The sequence below is a fragment of the Mus pahari genome, chromosome 19 (genome assembly GCF_900095145.1).
Source record: "Mus pahari chromosome 19, PAHARI_EIJ_v1.1, whole genome shotgun sequence".
NCBI classification, from domain to species: Eukaryota; Metazoa; Chordata; class Mammalia; order Rodentia; family Muridae; genus Mus; species Mus pahari.
Genome location: NC_034608.1, coordinates 87,014,781 through 87,035,283, shown reverse-complemented (window position 1 = coordinate 87,035,283; position 20,503 = coordinate 87,014,781). Strand labels below are relative to the sequence as shown.

The following is a 20,503-nucleotide window of genomic DNA, read 5'->3' as shown; positions in this document are numbered from 1 at the left end:
CGAGACAGGGTTTCTCTGTGTAGCCCTGGCTGTCCTGGAACTCACTTTGTAGACCAGGCCGGCCTCGAACTCAGAAATCCGCCTGCCTCTGCCTCCCTAGTGCTGGGATTAAAGGCGTGCACCACCACGCCCGGCCAGAACAAAGTCTCTTGTTCCCATTGAGGTGAGACTATGCTTTTGCATCTGCCAGTCACACAGTTCCGTCAGACATGATGGAAGGCAGCCTACCATGTGCCATCTCAGCAGCCCCTCACTTTTCTTTTCTAAGGACCAGTTTAGATTTACAGTCACAGAAATGCAGAGAGTCCCAGAAGCCCTTTGTGTCGCAGCCCATCCCTGCATCTTAGTAACGCAGCCAGCTGCCTCCACTTCCCCTCAGCTTTCTCCATTCAGGATCCCTTCAGACCTTTAACCTCAGTTTCCTTCACTTCTGTGTGCTCTGGAAGTTCACGGACCTTCTTCCTGTAGACCTTGGGCCTCCAGTGTTCATGAAACGTGTGTGTAGTGCTCTCTGAGGCCAGAAGAAGCCATCGGATCCCTTGAAACTGGACTTGACTGTCCCAAGCCACCATGTTAGTTCTCCATTGATCTCTTGAAACTGGATTCGACTGTCCCAAGCCACCATGTTGGTACTCCAGCTCCAACCTTGAGGGTTTTTTTTTAAAAAAAGATTTATTTATTTTATGTATATATGAGTATACTGAAGCAGCCTTCAGAGGTCCTGAGTGCGAATACCAGCGACCACATTGGTGGCTCACAACAATCTGTAATGGGATCTGATGCCCTCTTCTGGGGTGTTTGAAAAGAGCAATGGTGTACTCATATACATTAAATAAATAAATAAATAAATAAATAAATAAATAAATAAATAAATCTAAAGCTGTAAGAGAAGTTTTTTTGGTTTTTGTTTTTAAAGAGGTGACTTTGCATTGCAAATTCTGAGATTCAAATTGCAGATGATATGAGCTCACTTTGATTTCAGGTCAAGAGCCAAGGGACCAAACTGCCCCTGCCAAGTGGAAGTTTAACACCCTGAGGTCAGACTCCTGTAAGATCAATTTCCAGGTTTAAAGCTGGTTTTTTGGAAAGGCCATTTATGTCCTGAGCCCCTTGTGCAGGGCTATTTTAGGACCAAACAGGAAGCAGCCAGAAAACAAACTACTACCACCAAAAATAATGGACTTAATATCAGATCTGGTGTCTTTCAAATGTGGGCCTCCCACCCTCACTACAAAAAATTTCCCCAGTTAAAAGTTCCTAGGAACTGAACAAATTGTATCAGGGGGTAAGATTGGAAAAAAAAAATCAAAACCAAAAAAAACTCTAGGGAAATGGAAACATGATTGTTATCTCTGTTTATTCCAAAGAAGTCACATGACGGGGCAGTGGTCATGGACACTTCATGGGTCTTTAGAGTGGGCTTTGTTTTTTTTTTGTTTTTTTTTTTTGGCGGTTTTGTTTAGTTTCTGGAGGGGTTTTGTAGCCTCCAGCATTCTATGTAGCTAAGGCTGGCCTGAATTCCTGATTCTCCTGCTTCAGCCTCCTGAAGTTTATCCTCTTTATTGTAAATACTTTGTTAGAACTGGCGAGGTTTTAGTGTGTGAAGGCAATAGCTGCCAGGGGCCTGGATCCAATCAGCTATGGCACGTTTGTTCTGTGTGCTCTCGCACACACACACACAAACACAGTAGCACATGTATTCATTCATACACACAAGCTATGGCTGTGGCACATTTCTTCACCACACACAACCAGTCTTCAAAATAATATAATAATAATAATAGTGATAATAATAATGTACTAATAACAACAACAATAACTTTAAAGAAGATCAACTTTTAAATGTATATTTTGTCAGTGGATAGTGATGTGCACACTGTCCAAGCATTTGAGAGGCAGAAGAAAGGGGAGTACAGATTTGAGGCCAGCCTGGGGTACATGGGGGACTCTGACCAGCCTGGGCTACATAGCAAGACCTTATCTTAAAAAAAAAAAAAAAAAAAAAAAACCAAAACATTAAAAACAAACATATTTATACTCAAGATTAACTTCACTGGCCAGGCGTGGTGGCACACGCCTTTAATCCCTGCACAGAGGCAGGCAGATTTCTGAGTTCAAGGCCAGCCTGGTCTACAGAGTAAGTTCCAGGACAGCCAGGGCTACACAGATTAACTTCACTGGCTGTCTGAGAGAGAGAGGTGTGAGCATTGGCTTAAACTTTGCCTCTCACTGACACGGTAAGGTTTAATGTGATAAACACAGCCTCAAATCATTTCTCTCAGGCCTATCTGCATTAGTTACAGCAGTGCTTGTCACTGCTCTCCTCGGCCCTGGGGAGGTGGAGGCAAGAGGATACAGTCTGTCTCACACAACAATAAATATAGGTGAATAATCAAGGATGGAGGTGCGTGCCTCCCATCACAGCACATGGGAGATAGAGGCAGCCTGGGCTACATAATGAGACTCTGGCTCTAAATAAATAAACAACAAATCACATGGCCTGTGAGATGGCTTAGGGGTGAAAGTGATTGCAGCCAAGCCTGAGAACCAAAAGGAAGGAAGGAAGGAAGGACTGACACCTGTAAATTGTCCTCTGACCTCCACACTTGACCATGGGGTGCATACACACATACATTAAACAAGTAAATAAGCTGGGCGTGGTGGCACACGCCTTTGATCCCAGCATTCAGGAGGCAGAGGCAGGTGAATTTCTGAGTTCGAGGCCAGCCTGGTCTACAGAGTGAGTTCCAGGACAGCCAAGGCTACACAGAGAAACCCTGTCTCAAAAAACCAAAAAATAAAAACAAGTAAATGCAATGTTAAGAAGCAGTGATAACAGCCGGGCGTGGTGGCGCATGCCTTTAATCCCAGCACTTGGGAGGCAGAGAGAGGCAGGTGGATTTCTGAGTTCGAGGCTAGCCTGGTCTACAAAATGAGTTCCAGGACAGCCAGGGCTACACAGAGAAACCCTGTCTCCGAAAAAAAAAAAAAAAAAGAAGAAGCAGTGATGCATCTCGGTGTGGATGGAGGTGGTGGCACGCACCTTTAATCTCAGCACTCAGGAGGCAGAGGCAGGCAGATCTCTGAGTATAAGGGTAGCCTGGTCTACAGAGCGAGTTCCAAGACAGCCAGGGCTACAGCAATCACCAGAATACCTACAAAGAGTCAACTAACCTGGCCCATGGGGGTCACACAGACTGAGCCACCAATCAAACAAGGTATGAGCTGGGCCTCAACCCTACACATTGGTAGCAGATTTGCAGCTTGGTCTTCTTCATGCGGATCAGGGGCTGCTTCTGAATGTGTTGTCTGCCTTGGATTCCCCTCCCCAGCTGCACTGATGGTTAGGCCTCGGGGGGAGAAGATGTGCTTAGTCCTGCTACAACTTGATGTGCCAAGGCAGGTGGGTACCCAAGGAGGCTGTTTCTCTGAGGAGGAGGGGAGGGGGTGTGAGAGTGGGACTGGGAGTAGAGGGGTCGTGGGAGATCAGAATGTAAAGTGAATAAATTAATTAATAGAAAAAAAAATCAGTCAATCAATAGAAAGGCAGAAGAAAGAAACAAAAAAGTGGGGTTTGTGGGGATAGGGAACCAGGAGAGGCGGCTTCAGTCCCCAGTTCCTGGCAATTGGAGGCTGAAGTTGGAGGGACAGACTGCCACACCCCATACCACTTTCTACTGGGGGGGGGGTGTTTGTTTTTGTTTTTCTGAGGGTTTTGTTGTTTTTTGATTTTAGGGAAAACATGCAGATTAGTCATTTCAAAGTCACTCTCTTTGCAAACTAGAAACACAATTAAAGAACATTCTGGGCTTGATTGGCCTCCTGGCTTCTATTGTTGACCTCTTTTGTGTGAAGCTCCAGACTGAAGGCACTCTCTTTGTCATGTCAACTGCACTAGCCAGGTTAAGTGCAAATTCTTTCCAAGGTCGGGAACAGTAGCCCAGTTCAGTCTGGTTTGTTGTGATCCAGTGGGGCTTATAAGTGTATTTTAGAACTCTTCTTCCTGGGCGAGCAAGGCTTGACCACTTGTCATGTAGCAAAGGGTAGCCATAACACACCGTAGCTGTGGATACTTTTGAACTCAGGATCCTCCTGCCTCGGTTTCCCTAGTACTGGGACGACATGGGTGTGTCACCTGGTTGTTGCTTGGGATGCAGCCACTGAGCCATAGCCCTAGGACAGTGCTTAAGCCGTGCACAAAGCTTCCCATTTCTTTATCTAGCAAGTGTGTAAAGGTTTTGAAGCAGGTGAAGTATGGCCCCATCTAGTCAGGACACACCCTTGAGCCCAGGAGTTTGAGGCTGAAGTAGGTAACACTCTTGCAGTATAACAGCCCAGGCTGGGGAGACGGGACAGCAGGTTAAAGACTCCTGCCGCCAAGCCCGAAGACCTGAGCTCTATCCGAGGCCTCACACCACCAGTGTGAAGGAAGCAGGTTATCCTTGACCCCCTCAGTAAATTAATGAGCTAGGAATGAACAAATAAAAGTAAATGAGAAGAAATGGCCAGAACTAAGCAGTCAGTCACAGCTGGTCGTCAATGTCTCTCCTTCCAGGTCACATGACAAGCCGGCTCTCCTACAGAGAATTTCCTCTAGCTGCCCTCAGGACTCCAGCCCCCACAACCCTCCACCTCCCCACCCCTGCTGGGAGAACTCTTAATTTCTTGGAGTCCATTGTTTCAGTAACAACTAAAGGAAGGCCAAAGGCAGAAAGGCCACAGGAAGCCAGAGTTCAAGTCCACTCTCAATTGCATAGCAAGTCAGGAGGCCAGTGTGAGCGTTGAGACACCTCGGCTCAAACAGAAAAAAAAAGAGAGAGAGATTGAAAAGGAGGTGGGGGAGGTGCAGCTAGACGGCTCAGCCGGTAAAGGCTCTTGGTTGCTTACTAAGGCTGGTGACTTGGGCTGGATCCCATAAACCCACGTGATAGAAAGAGGAGAGACTCCAGCAAGTTGTCCTCCAAGTGCAAGTGTGCACATGATAAGTGTTAGAAGAAAACAGGAACAGCCCACACCCCATGTGTATATGAAATTCATTATGCCAGCTAGGTGCCGCTCATGGATGGGTACATGTGTGCCTGAGAGACCAGGTTCACACCACAGAGCCCCCAAGTCCAAGACAGCCATAAGGAAAGCACCCAGAAAATAAGCAAGTACATAAAACGTGTGTGTGTGTATGTGTGTGTGTGTGTGTAAAACTAGTTTAGCAAGTGACTTGAAGGCCTTCATGTCTTTGTAGTAAAGACAAAGAGCAGGGCTCTCACCATAGGAGTCCCCCCACCCCCCACCTCAGGAAAGTCAGTTTGTAGCAATTGTTCACCCATAAACATCAGCTTCCACAGAAGCAACTACAGATGGGCAAGAGCTGCAGGGTCCTTTCCTGGTTCTAGGTCCTGAGATAGGAGGTCCTGGCTTCTGCAGGCTGGAGGTGGGGTGGGGATGGGCGTTCTACCTTGGACCTCACATCACTTCCCTGTTGTCTTTCCCTTAGTCTTGAGTCAAGACGTCAAGACAGAGGACACCTGTGGGAAGTTGTTCTCTCCTTCCATCATGTGGGTCCCCTACCCAGTGCACCTCACCAGCCTCTCACGACATTTCCACACATTTAGTCATACTCAGTCCATCACCCTCACCTGCTCGCCCCCTGCCCTCCTCACTTCTGGCTTTCCCCTTTCTGCCCTCTTCTATTGTGCACATATATGTGAACATGTGCATGTGTCTCAAAGGGCTAAAGAAAATGACGCTCCTTCAACATCTCTGAGCGTGCCTGTCATGCTCAGAGATGGGCAAGCCTCCTGAGCCCCTTTATGAACCATGATGGAGTGTTTGAAGTGTAGATGCAGGTGATCACAGCTGACAGGCATTCAGGAGCACACTGTGTCATACCTAGAAAATAGCCATCATGGTTCTCCCTGCACCCCCCTTCCCGTGTGTGTGTGTGTGTGTGTGTGTGTGTGTGTGTGTGTAGACCAGGCTAGCCTCAAACTCACAGAGACCTATGTGAGTTGCCCATGTGCTGGGATCTAAGGCTACCATGCCTACCTGGTATGAATCTGGTTGAAATCAGAATGGGGTGAAAATAGGGAGCCCCTGCCTGCTGCTTTCTGAGTGATTTCAGCCACACGGAGACCAAAGATGGTCAGGTCCCCTGTGTATTTTGGGATCTGACCATTCATGTGACCCAGTACTCTAGAGGTTGGGGTGTCTAAAACCAGGATGCTAACTCTAATGGCTGGACCAGGAGACTTCCCGCTCAGGGCACAGATGCCACTGCCCTTCTGTGGCATGGCTGGGTGGCATCATAGTTTGTCATGACTTTCACGGTGGTTATTTTTGTAGCTGACAATGAGACTTACTGGAACTGGCTTGGCACTCAGGCTTTAAAAGCGCCTGCATTTAACCTTGAGCTGTCGGAACACATAAGCCCCAGAGTCCGTAGCCTTCCCACAGCTTGGCCTAGACAATCACTCTTAAGGGCTTCGATGCAACAAGAAGGAGCCCTCCCAAGACTGAATGTGGTGGAGCCCTGGTCTTCCACTGTGTCTGACTGTCTGCCCTCATCTTCCCAGGGTCCTGAGCTCCCTGCCCCTGCGTTCTCAGCCACAGGAAAAGATGCTCCTTTCCACGTTCCCCTTCTTTCCCTCTTCTTCAAGACTGCCAATGAAACCCAGAGCTTTGCACATGCTGGGCCTGCATCCTACTTCCTGGACATGCCTTCCCAATTCAGCAGAGCACAGACTCCAAAAGGCATCACAGAGCACACCCACCCCTTCGGGGCTGGGGGCTAGAGTAAGTTGCAGGGATGCCCTGCTGTTGGCTGGTGGGAACAGGTTCCGCCGCTGTGGCCACCAGCTCTTGAGATGACAAGCCATCTCTCACAGACTCACGGATGACTCAGAACGATCCTCCCAGCCCCTGGCAATATGGCCTAAGTCACTCCGGGGCCATGCTGAGGAAATGAAGCATCAGGATGTGTTTGAGGTTTTGGGGTTCAACTGAACTGCTCTGGGAATATGGAAAGGTTTGTTCCCATAGCCCAAGGAGATGGTTCTGGGTCCGTGTTAGAGCCAAAGACAGGGACAAAGTCACCCTAGCTCCTAATCTCAGGATTTTCCCATTTCTCTCTGGAACAACATAGAACACAAAGGCTTTGGTTGCTGACTATTTCTCTTGATCTTGGGACAGTCCCCAAAAGGCCAACCTAAGGTTAAGGTTGAAAGCAAGGTTGATTGAAATGAAGAGCAATTCAGGATGTGCCATAGCAGGCTGTATAGGAGCCTGCTAAACAACACCTGCTCCTAAGTGGGAAAAGAAACGCCTCTCAGCTGGCAGTGGGAATCCATTTTCATACACAGCCAGCCGAAAGCCTACAGCACGGGGGACTCCTGTGCTCACGTGGAACTCTAGTGTGCTCCCACAGGACTCTGGTGTGCCCCCCACACTCTACTCCTTGCTGGGATTCTAGTGCTCGCCCACAGAATGCTGGGTTTCTGTGTCTTTCAGAGACAAAGCCACGGTGACAGGCCATGCTACTGAGCCTCCTCTGCTGGAATCAAATAGCCACGCCCCTCTCCCAGAAGGCACCTTGGCTAGCTAGCACAGGTGGAACCAGGGAGGGTTTCCCATGTGAGGGATGCAGAGTCAGGCCATGGGGCCAGGGAAGGGCTTTGTGGTTTAAGGATCAGTGGTCTGGGGAAGAGCAGAGGAGCTTAGAGATGGGGATGAGGTGAGAAGTGAAGCCGAACGGAGGAACCTAGCAAAGGCAGTTCTTCAGTGTTCTAAAGGACCTAGCTCTACTGGCCAGCCACATCCCCAGTACCTCACTGGGGGAGTCTAAGCAGAGCTGCACACACCCGAGCCATGTCCCAGCTCCTCACTGGGATTTCTTGTGTACCATATTGCCTGAGCCCCAGCCCCAGCCACTGATAGACTTTTTCTTTAAGTCGGGGCCTCGGTTATTTTCGCCAAGCTGGCCTGGAACTTGTGTTCTTCCTTCCTCGTTGTTTCAGGTTCTGGGATGATGGGTGTCACAGCCTGTATTCCCGAGCCTCCCTCAGTTGCCCCAGCGGTGTGTGGTCCTGATCTCTTGAGGAATTTAGGTGGCTGTTCTGCGTGGTGACCCTTGTTGGGCAGCATCCACAGCTGAGCAGGTGAAGAGCAGGTTGGCTGGCTGCAAACAGCACTCAGCCCACAGGCCTCTCCCCAGTTCCACCAGCTCTGGCTGCTGCTAATCCTCAATACCAGTGGCACCCAGAAACTGGGCCACTGTCTGGGGCCTCCAACACCCTCCCCAGCTGTCACCCCATTTCACAGAAGAGGAAACCAAGGCCTAGAGTGGTGGGACTGGCCAACACTGAAGTCACTTGGTGTGAATGGCAAAGGATTGGTCCGATGTTTTATGTAGCCATCGCTTGTTTGTTGTTTCTGAGTCTTTGGTAGCCCAGGCTGCCGGCAACCTCACCCTACAGCCTTGAACTTCTTACCCTGCAACCTCTGCCTCTGGAGAGCTGAAATTACAGGCGTGCGCCACCACCGCCCAGCCCAAATCTACTTTTTGATGTGAACTTGTTAGAAACAGGTTCTCATGTACATCTGCTCTTCCTGCCTCAGTTTCCCCAGTGCTGGGATGACAGGTGTTCACCTCCAGGCCTGCTCAGCATATTCTGACATGTTGGGAGTGGTCGCACATGCATGCCTCTGGTGCTGGAGGCCAGCCTGGTCTATGTACGATGTTCCAAGCAGATCAGGACACTTGTGTTCAGTACAGAAATAGCTAGCCTCGGCTTACAGGCAGTTCCTGGAGAAGCATGTTGACAAGAACAGGAAGTAGAGCTGGGTGTGGTGGCGCACGCCTTTAATCCCAGCACTTGTGAGGCAGAGGCAGGCAGATTTCTGAGTTCGAGGCCAGCCTGGTCTTCAAAGTGAGTTGCAGAACAGTCAGGGCTATATAGAGAAACCCTGTCTCGAAAAAAAAAAAAAAGAATTTTTTGTTTCTTTAAAAACAGAAATAGGAATGTGCTTTCATTTTAACCCCAGGTGCTTCAGACTGTCCACAGCAGCTGACCATGAGTTGCCTCCTGTTTTAGCAGGGGCATGATTTTGCCATCTGCAGATAGTTTCTGTGATTATATGGTGTTAGGAATTCCAGGGGCTTTTCAGAGGGTGTATAAGAGGGTCCTGAGAGGGGTGGATTGTTGGTTATTGTTGTTGATTGCGGTTGTACTTTGCAAAAAAGGAACAAGAAGAAGAAATTAGGTACCATGATGCCGAGAATCAAACTTGCCGTAAGGAACTCAATGCCCAATCAGCAAGTTGTCTAAGGGTAATGTTGCTCCTCTCCAACCCCTGACTCTGTTCAGGAATTTCTTTCCTCTCTCCCCTCCATCCTTTTTTTTCTTCTATCTAGTGTTAGGGGCCTCAAAGGGTAGAGGAAACAGAGTGGAGAAAGGCAGAAGAAAAAAATACCCCACAAAGTAGCCAAAGGCAGCTACAAACCACGGCAAGGACCAGGAAGGCGTTCAAGACCAGGGCTCCAGCAGGACAAAGAAGAGGTGCAGGGCTGCAGGTCAGCTGGGAAACCTCTGTAAGCCTCTACTCTATCGGAGGACTGGCGTTCCGATCCCAACACCCACATCTGGAAACTCAAAAGCACCTGTAACCAGAGCTTCAAGGGATGAGACCCCACTTTCTGGACATCCATGGATAAAAGTCAAAATAAACCATTTAAAAGTGAAAAGTTTGGGGGCGTGGCTCAGGGGTTGAGTCCTGCCGAGAATCCCCCAGTGAGGGGCTGTGGCACGGCTCAGTCTCAGCATCTGTCTAGCAGGATTGAGGGGCTGCGGCGCGGCTCAGTCTCAGCATCTGTCTAGCAGGATTGAGGGGCTGCGGCGCGGNCGGCTCAGTCTCAGCATCTGTCTAGCAGGATTGAGGGGCTGCGGCGCGGCTCAGTCTCAGCATCTGTCTAGCAGGATTGAGGGGCTGCGGCGCGGCTCAGTCTCAGCATCTGTCTAGCAGGATTGAGGCCCTGGGTTTCATCCCTAGAACTATTTTTTTTTTAATGGGGGGAGGAGCTGCAAGAGGTGGCAGGGACTGGGAAAGGGGGACATATATTGGGATGAAAAGTGAATAAATAGTGCCGGGCATGGTGGCACACGCCTTTGGGAGGCAGAGGCAGGCAAATTTCTAAGTTCGAGGCCAGCCTGGTCTACAGAGTGAGTTCCAAGACAGCTGGGGCTACACAGAAAAACCCTGTCTCGAAAAACAAACAAACAAAAAAGTAAAGAAATAAATTTAAAAAAGAGAAAGCTTTCATAGGCACAAGCTGAGAGGGTTTCTGTGTCCCCATCCCTGGCCTGCCTTCCCAGTTTCAAAATTCTTTGCACAGTTGCTCTCTCTGTTGGCAGGAACTTGGCCTAGTATCTACTCGCAGAGTTCCAGCTCAGAACCAACAAGGCGTTCTCCCAAAAATCTAGCGTATCTGATACACAAGGGAAAGCGTGCGATGGCCCAGTGAGGAAAGGAGGTGCCCCCCCAACTAAAGGTCATCCCAGAAGAACCCTGTCATTGGACACCAAGCTGATAGTTACCTCTCCCCTGATCATGTCTCCCCGCCATTGCTCCCTAGTGTCATCTACTTCTGCAGCCCTTCCCTTGGAATATATTCCTGCTGGGTTGACCTCCCTCCCTGAAGTTCCACTTACAGACATCTCCCCTGACACCCTAACACCCTACCCCAGGGAGCACAGATCACTGCTCCGTGGACAGAGAGACCCCTCAGATAGAAACTGTAGACACACTGTGTAGTTCACACTCAATAAACATGTCAACAGACTGGCATGGAGAGCAGGTGCAACCAGGTCCTGGGGTGAAAGGTCAAGAACCATAACTGGGGGCTGGAAAGATGGCTCAGTGGTTAAGAGCACTGTCTGCTCTTCCAAAGGTCCTGACTTCAAATCCCAGCAACCACATGGTGGCTCACAACCATCTGTACAGTGCTATAGTATACTGGTATACATAAAAATAAATAAATGTCAAAAAAAAGAAAGCAATGAGTACATCAGACAAGGACCCAGGTTGGAGACAGTGGTGGCATCTCAGGGTCTAGAAAGTTCACACACCTCCAAGGGGAGCCATTGAGGTCCAGTGTCCCAGTGAATCACAAGTGGTTCTAGTTGATAGCACGTGTAGGTGTCTGCATTCCTGGATAGAGAACCCTCTGGCCATTCCTAGCTTTGGGCTATTTAGATGGCTCAGTCCAGGACTTGAGCTGGTGGGTGTCTCCTCGGGCCTAGGACTGGGGCTGAGACCTGAGTCACACCATCACTGCACTGTTCTGCTTTTCAGGGAATGCTCTGAGGCCTAAGTGCCCCAGGGACTTAGGGTAACAGCCTCTTGTTCTGTCCTGTCCTGGTAGAAAATTTCCTGGAAAATGCATATCTGCTGGATGTTCAGAGTCTAGAAAGAGCACACAGGTAGGGGTGAGGCTCCCAGTAAATAGGGACATGGACTGTGGTGGTATCTGAGCAGGTGAGTGTTTCTAACTTTGGGAAAGGGTGTGCAGAGGGCTTGAATGAGAGCCAAGCCAGAGTTCTGGGTTTGTCACCCACCTTCACACCAGTTGCCTGTGACTGTACTCTGAACCCAATACCAGAAAGGGATCAGCAAGATGGCTCTGGGAGAAGAGGAGCTTGCAGCCAAACCTACAGAGAGGAGTGGGTAAAGAAAGGCAAAAATAAGTTCATAAAATAAAGTATAGAGAGACCAGGCATAGTGGTACATACCTGCTACCCTCACATTCAGGAAGCTGAGACAGGAGGATGACAAGTTTAAAGCTAGTCTGGGTTGCATTGTAATATGTCTCAAAAACTAACTGGAGCTAGAGAGATGAACTGGCTGTTACAGTTTAGTTTTCAGTACCCATATAGCAGCTCACAACCATCTGTGACTTCAGGTTCAGAGGAACCAATGCTCTCTCTGGATCTGTGGGCAATTGTGTGTGTGTGTGTGTGTGTGTGTGTGTGTGTGTACGCGCGCGTACATGCATGTGTGTGCCTTTGAACACGCATGTGCGCCTTTGAACCCAGCACTGAAGAGGCAGAGACATGTGGATCTCCGGAGTTGGAGGGCAGCCAGTGGACAGTGTGAGGACAGGAAGTGGATCCATTGAAGTCTAGCATACCTGTGCTAGGAGGATTCTAGAGGGGCCACAGGTAGGTGTGAGCTGGTCAGTCACAAGCTGGCACTCTGCACAGGCTCCTCCACATCACTCCTGACTTCCAGGGATGGCTGCTGGGGACATGAGGCTGATGCCTTGGAATGAGTTCTGAGTGGGTGAGTGGATGGGGAGAGAAAGGGAAGCTGGTCTCCTCAGTACATGGGAGGCTGAGGGAGGAGAATAGCTGAGTCTGAGCCACCTTGTGTACAGAAAGGAAGGAAGGGAAAGAGGGAAGGAGAGGCAGCTGGCCTTGACCTCTATGTAGCTGAGGGTGCCCCTGAAGTGACTCTCTGCCTCTGCCTCCTAAGTGTTGGAAGGAAAGGTGAGCATCGTCATAAGGCTCTTCTGGTTGTTCTGAGACAGGTTCTTTAGCCCAGGCTCATCTTGAACTTGCAGGAATCCCCCTGCTTCAGTCAGCACACCGGTCATTCATCTGTGCAGGTCCACTCCTAACCATTCTGTTCTGGCCCTGAGGATTCCATCTGACCCATAAGGGATAGGAGATGTCGCCTTCTGGTAGCTGGGGAGTGGGGTGGGGAGCAGGGGATAGCTTGTAGGGGGTTGGGGGCTGGAGTTGGGGACCTGATAGGTGGCTGGAATGGGGGACTGGGGGAGAGACTGGGGGAGGGGACTGGCATTGCTCAGCACTCAGGTCCCAGAGATGACCTAGAGTCCCCTGTCAGTCAGACTGTGATGGAGAGTCGCTGGCACAGGTAGGCACAGGGGACCAAACCCTGCCTGTGCCTTTGGGCCAGCCAGCCAGTTTGAGTTGTGGGGTGACTCCGTTTCTGGGCTTCTTGCTGAGTCAGGAATTCTCCCTACTGACAACATCCCTCAGAGCCCCATAAATTCAGGAAATGCAGTGGGGTCTTCTTTTCTTCTTTCATCCCTATGCCTGCGCCCATCTGGAAGCAGAGGCCTAGTAAAGTGTTCATCCCTTCTCTCCCGTGTGACCCTGCCTGGGGGCCATCTGAAGTCCAGCCCTAGACACTCATAGGGGGTCAGTTTGCAGGGCCCCGCTGTCCATACTGTATCCTGTGGGCTCTCAAATGTTTGCTTAAAAGTGGTGTAGTGGGGGCTGGGGAGATGGCTCAGAGGTGATGCCTGGCACCCGTGTAATGCAGCGTGGGGGTGGTAAATGTCTTCAATGCTAGCCATGGAAGGGCAGGCAGAGATGGGATCCCCAGGGCAAACTGGCTAGCCAGACTAGCCACATCAGTGAGACTGGGGGCTGACTTAGAGACCCTTGTCTCATTGACTACGGGGGCGGGGGATCTGAGGATTCTGACACTGACCTCAGGCCTTTGCATGCACTTGCACACAGGTGATTTAGAGTAGCTGACACATTAGAAACGCCATGGGGTTGTACTAGAGAATACTAGAAAGAACACAAGAGACCAAACGTAACCTCAGCATCTATTTGCATAAGCACTCTCTAGAATATCTAAATGAAATATTATGAAGGATGGGGGTAAGACAGAGGGGAAAAACCATAAAAATCGCTTATCATTCTGGAAAGAAGAAAGGCTACACCAGTAACTACAGCTTCGTGAAAGCAATTCAGCCATGAACCAAGGCCTACCCCACCCCACCGACAAAATAAGAAAGGTTGGGTTGGGTGGGTTATAGAATGTGAAGGTTTTTTAACAGTTAATATGTTATGCTTATTACATGTAATATATTTATTTTGTGTGGACATAGGGGTGGAGGCCAGAAGATATCTGTAGAACCCTGTTTGTTCTTCCCACTGTGTGGGTCCCAGGAATGGAATTCAGGTGGGACAGCCTTGGCAACAATTCCCTTTATCCACTGAGCCATCTCCCTAACCCTTGATAGTTCACATTTCCTCTAAGGCCCTGCCTGGTGCACATGCCTTTAGTCACAGCTCTCTGGGGGCAGTGGCAGGTGGATCTACCTGTCCTGTCCAGATGCTGTAGCGACTTCCAAGCCAGTCAGGGCTACAAACAAATAAAACAAATAACAAACCCTGTCTCAAACAAATAAACAAATAAGACAAAAAACAGACTCAAACAAGGCTGTGGTCAACTTCTCCAGAGGGAAGAGAATGGTTCTATCTCTTCCCAGAGTTCCCAGGAATAGTGATTGAAGTTTTCTTCACACCCCTCTGAATGAGGTGCTACTCCTTTTAGCATCCAGGGCAGGGTGCTCTGCCTCAGCCTGACTCTCCAAGGACCGCAGGGGCTGCCCAGTGCATCTAGCTGGAACCTTAACGGTGACAATCGAACATGTCTTCAGTGGATCTCCCTTGGAGTCCAGAGTACACACAAGCCGACCGTTGTCTGAGTTTCGAGAACAGAGGCCACATGCTCTGGGTTAGCCTGTGGTTAGCATGCTGGAGGTGCCTCTCCGTTGGAAGCAAGCTGTCCTGCACCTCGTAGCTTCCTCATTGACCTCTTAGTGGCCTGAGAGCCCTCCTGAGGACAGCTAGAAGTGTTCTCCAAGAAAAAATACGGACTCTACCCTGGACTGGAGACAGCAATGTAGTACATTTGAAACCAACCTGGGAAGCAAACCAACCTGAAAACAAAGGAGAAAAATGGTTCTTGGCTCTCATTTGAGGCAGCGTTCCTGGGAAGGCTGCAGGGCTGCACATAGGTATTTACATGCCGAGGGTGTGGCTTAGAGGCAGACCACAATCTGCCCCAGCAAAACAAGCCAAATCAACACAACCCAGATGATTAAATCACAGGGGCATGGTGGTGCAGTCCTAGGGCCTCGATCTTGGCACTACCGAACAGAAACAAACACTAGGTCTCTTGAGAGCTTTCTTTTCCCCAGGACAAGCTCCAGCAAGGAACGCTGCTCCCGATCCTGGCCTGGCTGAGAGGCTACCTCGAGACTCTGGAGTTTTGCAGAAGTGGTCCGCAAAGGGCAGAGAGCTCACCCACCCTCCCTCTGCAGCGGAAGTGAGCCTCAGTATTTACTTTCAAAATATGAATCACATTATCATCGTTTCTGCTTTTCACGGATTACCAAAGAGTTGTCAGCTGTTTCCAGGTCCCCGTGGGAGGGGGAGGATGGAGATGGAGGAAATCCCTGCTGCTGTCGCAACTGGGGTGAGAGCGCTTTAAAACTGGGCTCTACCTCAGTAAGGGTTTTCACTTTCTGGAAGTAACTTGGGCAATTGTCAGTAGCCATGGTTACTGGGGCCCTGGGTGGAGGCACCTACTAATGAAAGGCACAGGCATTGCAGTTTTCCACACAACACAGTGGGCGACTTCAAAACCACCACCACCAGCGTGCCCCAGGCATGAGGGACGCGTCATCCCAGGCTGTCCAAAATAATGTCAAGCCAGGTGTCACAAGTCACCATGCCACATGTAACCGTTCTCTGTGGTGAGACCAAGAGAGACAGCTCAACTGGGTGAGGGTGCCTGCAGCCATGCCTAAAGGCCAGAGTTGAGTCCCAGGAGCTACAGAGCAGAGCAACTCTCCAAGTTTTCCTCTGGTGTCCACATTACACAGCCACCTACGCAACCCTTCAAAACACAGAAGAATAAACACAGTGCAAAAAGGAGGGAAAGCCCCTGAAAATGAAAGGAAAAAAGCGTACACCACGGGTTTTACCCCTATAAAAAGGCCATAAACCAGTATCTAAGAGGCAGAGGCAGCGGGGCCTGAGCTTGTGCTTAGTCTGCATACTAAGAAAAAGAGATGAGCGGAGGGGCGGGCGGGCCTTCAGTCCCAGCGCCCAGGAGGCAGAGACAGGCGGATCTCTGAGTTCTAGGCCAGCCTGAATTCCAGAACAGTCAGGGCTGCAGAGAAACCTTGGTGGAAACACACACACACACACACACCCGCCACAGGCTCACGAGCACACACACACCAAAACACCTGCATACCCCATAAGTTTGGCTAAACCCAAAGATGGTACCAAGAAAAGGTTTTTAATTTTCTTTTCTTTTTTCTTTCTAAAAAAGGAATGGCCACATCAGTGGAGCCAACGCTTTTCCCACTCTGGGATACGAGGGGGGAGGCAAATTATGGCTCAAAGTAGCCGACTTAAAATAACCAGTGCTCAGTCCTAAAACACCATGTTTACATGTATAGAGAAGCCACAGGCCCTGGCAGCTGGGGGCTGCAGCTGGTGACCTTGGCCACAGGCACTCAGGACCCACCCCAGCCCCAGCACACCACTACCGTGATTCCTCCAAAGATCCAAAACTTTAATTAAAAAAGTCGTATAAAAACGAAGCAGGCGGCAGAGATGCCATCGTCTCCCTTATAGAAATACAATCGGCCATAGTCACTTATATACAATATTATAAAAACCTTGGGAACAGTAAACTCAAAGGCATTTCTCACAAGGCATCTAGCCTCGATCCTCTAGTGGGGACCCGAGGGAAATAAGTCAATTATTGCACCATTTTGAAAACATTCTTCACAGACTCCTGTCTTCTTTCCTGGGGCCTTCAGGCAAGGTGGGGGCCAGAACTGGTGGTAGAGTCATTTTCCTGTGGTCACACTTGTCTGGCTCTGTCCTAAGGTCCAATAAATAGCAGTCAGTTTGCAAGGGGACCGTGCCCCGCGCGTGGAACCCGCCACAGTCGCGCATGGGCTAGCTGAGTCGATCCAGGCTACATGTGTCGCTTCATGTGCAGGGCCAGGTGGTCGGACCTGGAGAAGGCCCGGTCGCACAAGTGGCACTGAAAGGGTCTGTGACCTGTGTGCTTTCGGTAGTGGCGAGTAAGCTCGTCAGAGCGCGCGAACTTCCAGCCGCATCCGTCCCAGTTGCAATGATAAGGCTTCTCACCTGCATCAGAGAGGAATGACATTGAGCTTCAATTTCCCCGAAAGACTGCTCTGGGCACCCAGCACCCGATAGCCCTGTCCCCTCCCTCTCCATTCTCATCTCCACCCACATCTAATCTAAACAGAGAACCTTGGGCTGCAGAAACGGACCACTAGCAGGCTCAGGTGCATTCCTCCCCTAACATTCTGAGATTAGATCTGAGTTCCTGATTCTCCTCCTCAGTACTGAGATGACAGGCTCAGGCCACAGTGCGAAGCCCCAGCCCAGCCCTCCACAGCTTCTTTAATTATGTCCCTCATAGACCCTAATAAACCTGCACTGTCCCGAATTCTTGAGACGTGAGTCCCCCATAGCCAACCCATTAAACTGCCACACCCCCTTGCAGTGTCACAGACTCTGGGGACAGTATCAATTCCCCTTCTGGAGGATACACAGGGTCTCCCTCAGTAGCCTGTTCCTGAACTCGCGGCCATCCCCCTGCCGCAGCTCCCGTGAATGAGGCCAGGCGCCCACCTGTGTGCGTTCGCAGATGCGCCTTTAGGTGCGAGCTCTTGGTGTAGGTCTTGCCGCAGTTGGTGTAGCTGCAAGTATGCGTGGCGGCGCGCTTGCGGGGCCAGGAGCGGCGGCCGCGCTTGGGCTTGGCCTCCAGCAGCTCCAGCGGGGACGAGGGCGGCGTGAGGAGACCGCGCGTGGCAGGTGGAGCCAAGCCCAGCGCCGCCGCCGCCGCCGCGTCCTCGAAAAGACCGAAGGCGCCAGGCGCAGGCGGCCCATAGTGCAGCGAGGGGCCGGGGCCGCCGAAGCTGGGGCCGGGACCGAAGGGCGGCGGGAACGGGTTGCGGGGACCGGGCGCGGGGAGGCGCAGGGGGCCGTCGGGGCTGAGCGGTGGCGTGTCCGGGGGCGGCGGGGGGCGGCCGGCCGGACCCCGCATGCATGCACCTGTCGCTCCTGGGGCGCCCTCGAGCTTCAGCCCGCGCGGTCCGTGGGCCAGGCCCGGAGCGCAGCCGTAGCCGCCGCCGTCCACCTCGGGGGGCTCGGCCTTCACTAGCCGCCCGGGAGGCGCGAGGAGGAAGCGGCCGTGCAGAGCCGGCCCCTGAGGCGCGTCCAGGTCGGGGCGCAGCAGCTCCGTTCCCAGGCCGGCCGCGGGGATGCTGTAGGGCGGCGGAGCACCCGGCTCCGGGTAGTAGAACGCAGGCGGCGGGGGCTGCGGCGGGGGCTCGGGAGGATTCTCGGCGCCCAGACCGTCCAATCCCATGGAGAGGATGAAGTCCAACACGCTGTTTAGGTCCTCATCGGTGCCGCCCGCCTCGGGTTCATTTCGCGGCCAGCGCTGCAGGAGACAGGGCGCGGGACGTGAGTGGGGGCGCCTCCTGCACCCCAAAGTCTAACTCCTAGGCCCTCAAGGTCTGCACCGGTGCACGGCATCCCTTCAGCGCGCGTGTCCTCAGTCCCTGCACCCACCTCCTGTCCCACAACCTGAGGTCTAACTCCTCACACCCTGAGGCGGTCCGCACCCCGGACCTTGTCATCTCCAATAGTCGCCCCTGCACCCTGTGGCCTGGTACCTTGCTACCCCGCCGCCCGCGGACCCTCGCTGTCCTCACCTCCTGGAGGCCGCGCTCGCACGGGCTAGCGAAAGTGGCAAAGGACGGCAAGATAGGCTCGCTGAGCGCCATGGCAGGGACTGTGTGTGCTGTGGCCCGGCCCACCCAGGCCTTATAGGCGCGGCAGGCACAGAGGGCCGGGCTAGGAGGCGTCGACGGAAACGCGTCCCGGATGGGGACGAGCTCCGGGCTCAGCCTAAATTTAGCCGCGGTATATAAGCCTGGCGGTGGTGGCTGTGGCGGCTACTGCGGGAGCCCGGGCTGCGCGCCTCGGGCCCCGCCCCCATGGCCGGGCCCCGCCCCCGTCCGTCCCTATGGCGACGGGGTCAACAAACCAGGCATAACAGCTTAGTTAGCGCGCGCGGGGGAGGGGGGTGGCACCTGAGACTCCGTGGGGAACACGGGTGACGAGGCTTCCCCGGTGTCTCCCCAGCCTCAGGCCCCGGGAAACCTGGACCGATGCATGGGGAGTCTGGGGTCACAGTGCTCACCCAAGGAACGCTCTGTGAAATCTTTGTTTAAGCAACCTTGGAAGCTAAGACAAGAAGGATGAAGAGTTTGGGGCCTGCCTAAAAGGGAGTTGAGGCCAGCCTGGAGCATCGTACCCCCCTTAATACACACATACATACACACACACACACACACACACACACACACACACGACGGGAGGGAGGGAGAAAGAGACACACAGACAGACAGGCAGACACCATGGCATGGTGGGATACCCTTGTCTTCAGAACATTTGGGAGATTGAAAGCATTAGGTTCAAGGCCTCTTTGGCTACAAGAGAGCGTGTCTCAAAAAGGAAGCAAACACTGGAGGCAGGCAAGGTGGCTTAGTGTCTGCTTACAAGCCTCATCCACAGAGCACAGTTCCCAGAAGGAGGAGAGAATCCGTTCTCATAAGTTGTCCTTAGACCTCACAGTGCGCTGGCGCACGTGCAAACACACACACACACACACACACACACACACACACACACACGCACGCACGCACACACAATAGCAATGTAATAATTAAAATTTACAATAGATAGATAAATACATAAAGGTCTCTGGGACCCTTTCATCTCCCACATACACCTCACATAAGTCCTTCAAGTGCAGGGAAGGGCTGTTGTCTGACTGTCAAGACATGCAAGGGGTACTCAGTGGGGGATGGGCCTGTCAGATAAATATGCATAATACTCACAGGGCCCAAAAAGAAAAGAAGGAACAGTGGAAGAGGAGGAAGTATGTGGTGGGCCTGGGGAGGGACATGGGTGCAATTTTGACCTTCACCCGGAGGCAAACCTTGAGGCAAGGTCTGGAGAAAGCAAGAGGGTAAGGGGGGGCACTGTGTGAAGCTGTGACCTGAAGGCTGAAGGATGCTGTAGTGATTCCAGCAGGGATGGGGTGCAGATTCCACACCCAGCCCCTCGTCCACTCCTGTGACTTGGAGCAGAAACTCTGCTCTTGCCAACGTTGGTGAATGCCACTACGCCCGGCTTCAGTGGTGTTTTAAAGCCTGTGGAAGAGATAAAGAGCTGGCTCAGTGCTTAAGAGTGGTTCCACAAAGCCGGGCGTGGTGTCGCACGCCTTTAATCCCAGCACTCGGGAGGCAGAGGCAGGTGGATTTCTGAGTTCAAGGCCAGCCTGGTCTACAGAGTGAGCTCCCAATACAGCCAGGGCTACACAGAGAAACCCTGTTTTGAAAAACCAAATTAAAAAAAAAAAAAAAGAGTGGTTCCACACACCCACGTGGGGCCTGTAACTTCAACTCCAGGGACTCCATGGCCTTTACTGATTTGAGTATCTGGGGACCAGGATATTCAAGAGCACTAGCCAGGCGTGGTGGCACCTTTGTCTGAACCTATGGCCATGCTTGAGCCACCAGGTTTGGAAAGATTTTTTTTTCCTGGTAGGTGGCCCGCCT

At 51.6% G+C, this 20,503-nt stretch overlaps 1 protein-coding gene across 1 annotated transcript; it reads right to left on the bottom strand.

Moving 5' to 3' along the window:
- Positions 1 to 16,027: 16,027 nt before the first annotated feature.
- On the bottom strand, positions 16,028 to 18,700 carry Klf2 (Kruppel like factor 2). Its single transcript, XM_021219404.2, has 3 exons — positions 18,590 to 18,700; positions 17,502 to 18,315; positions 16,028 to 16,988 (listed from the first exon to the last, which is right to left on the bottom strand). Exons 1-3 carry the CDS (start codon positions 18,659 to 18,661, stop codon positions 16,813 to 16,815), a joined length of 1,062 nt encoding a protein of 353 aa, XP_021075063.1. The 5' UTR covers positions 18,662 to 18,700; the 3' UTR covers positions 16,028 to 16,812.
- Positions 18,701 to 20,503: the final 1,803 nt, after the last annotated feature.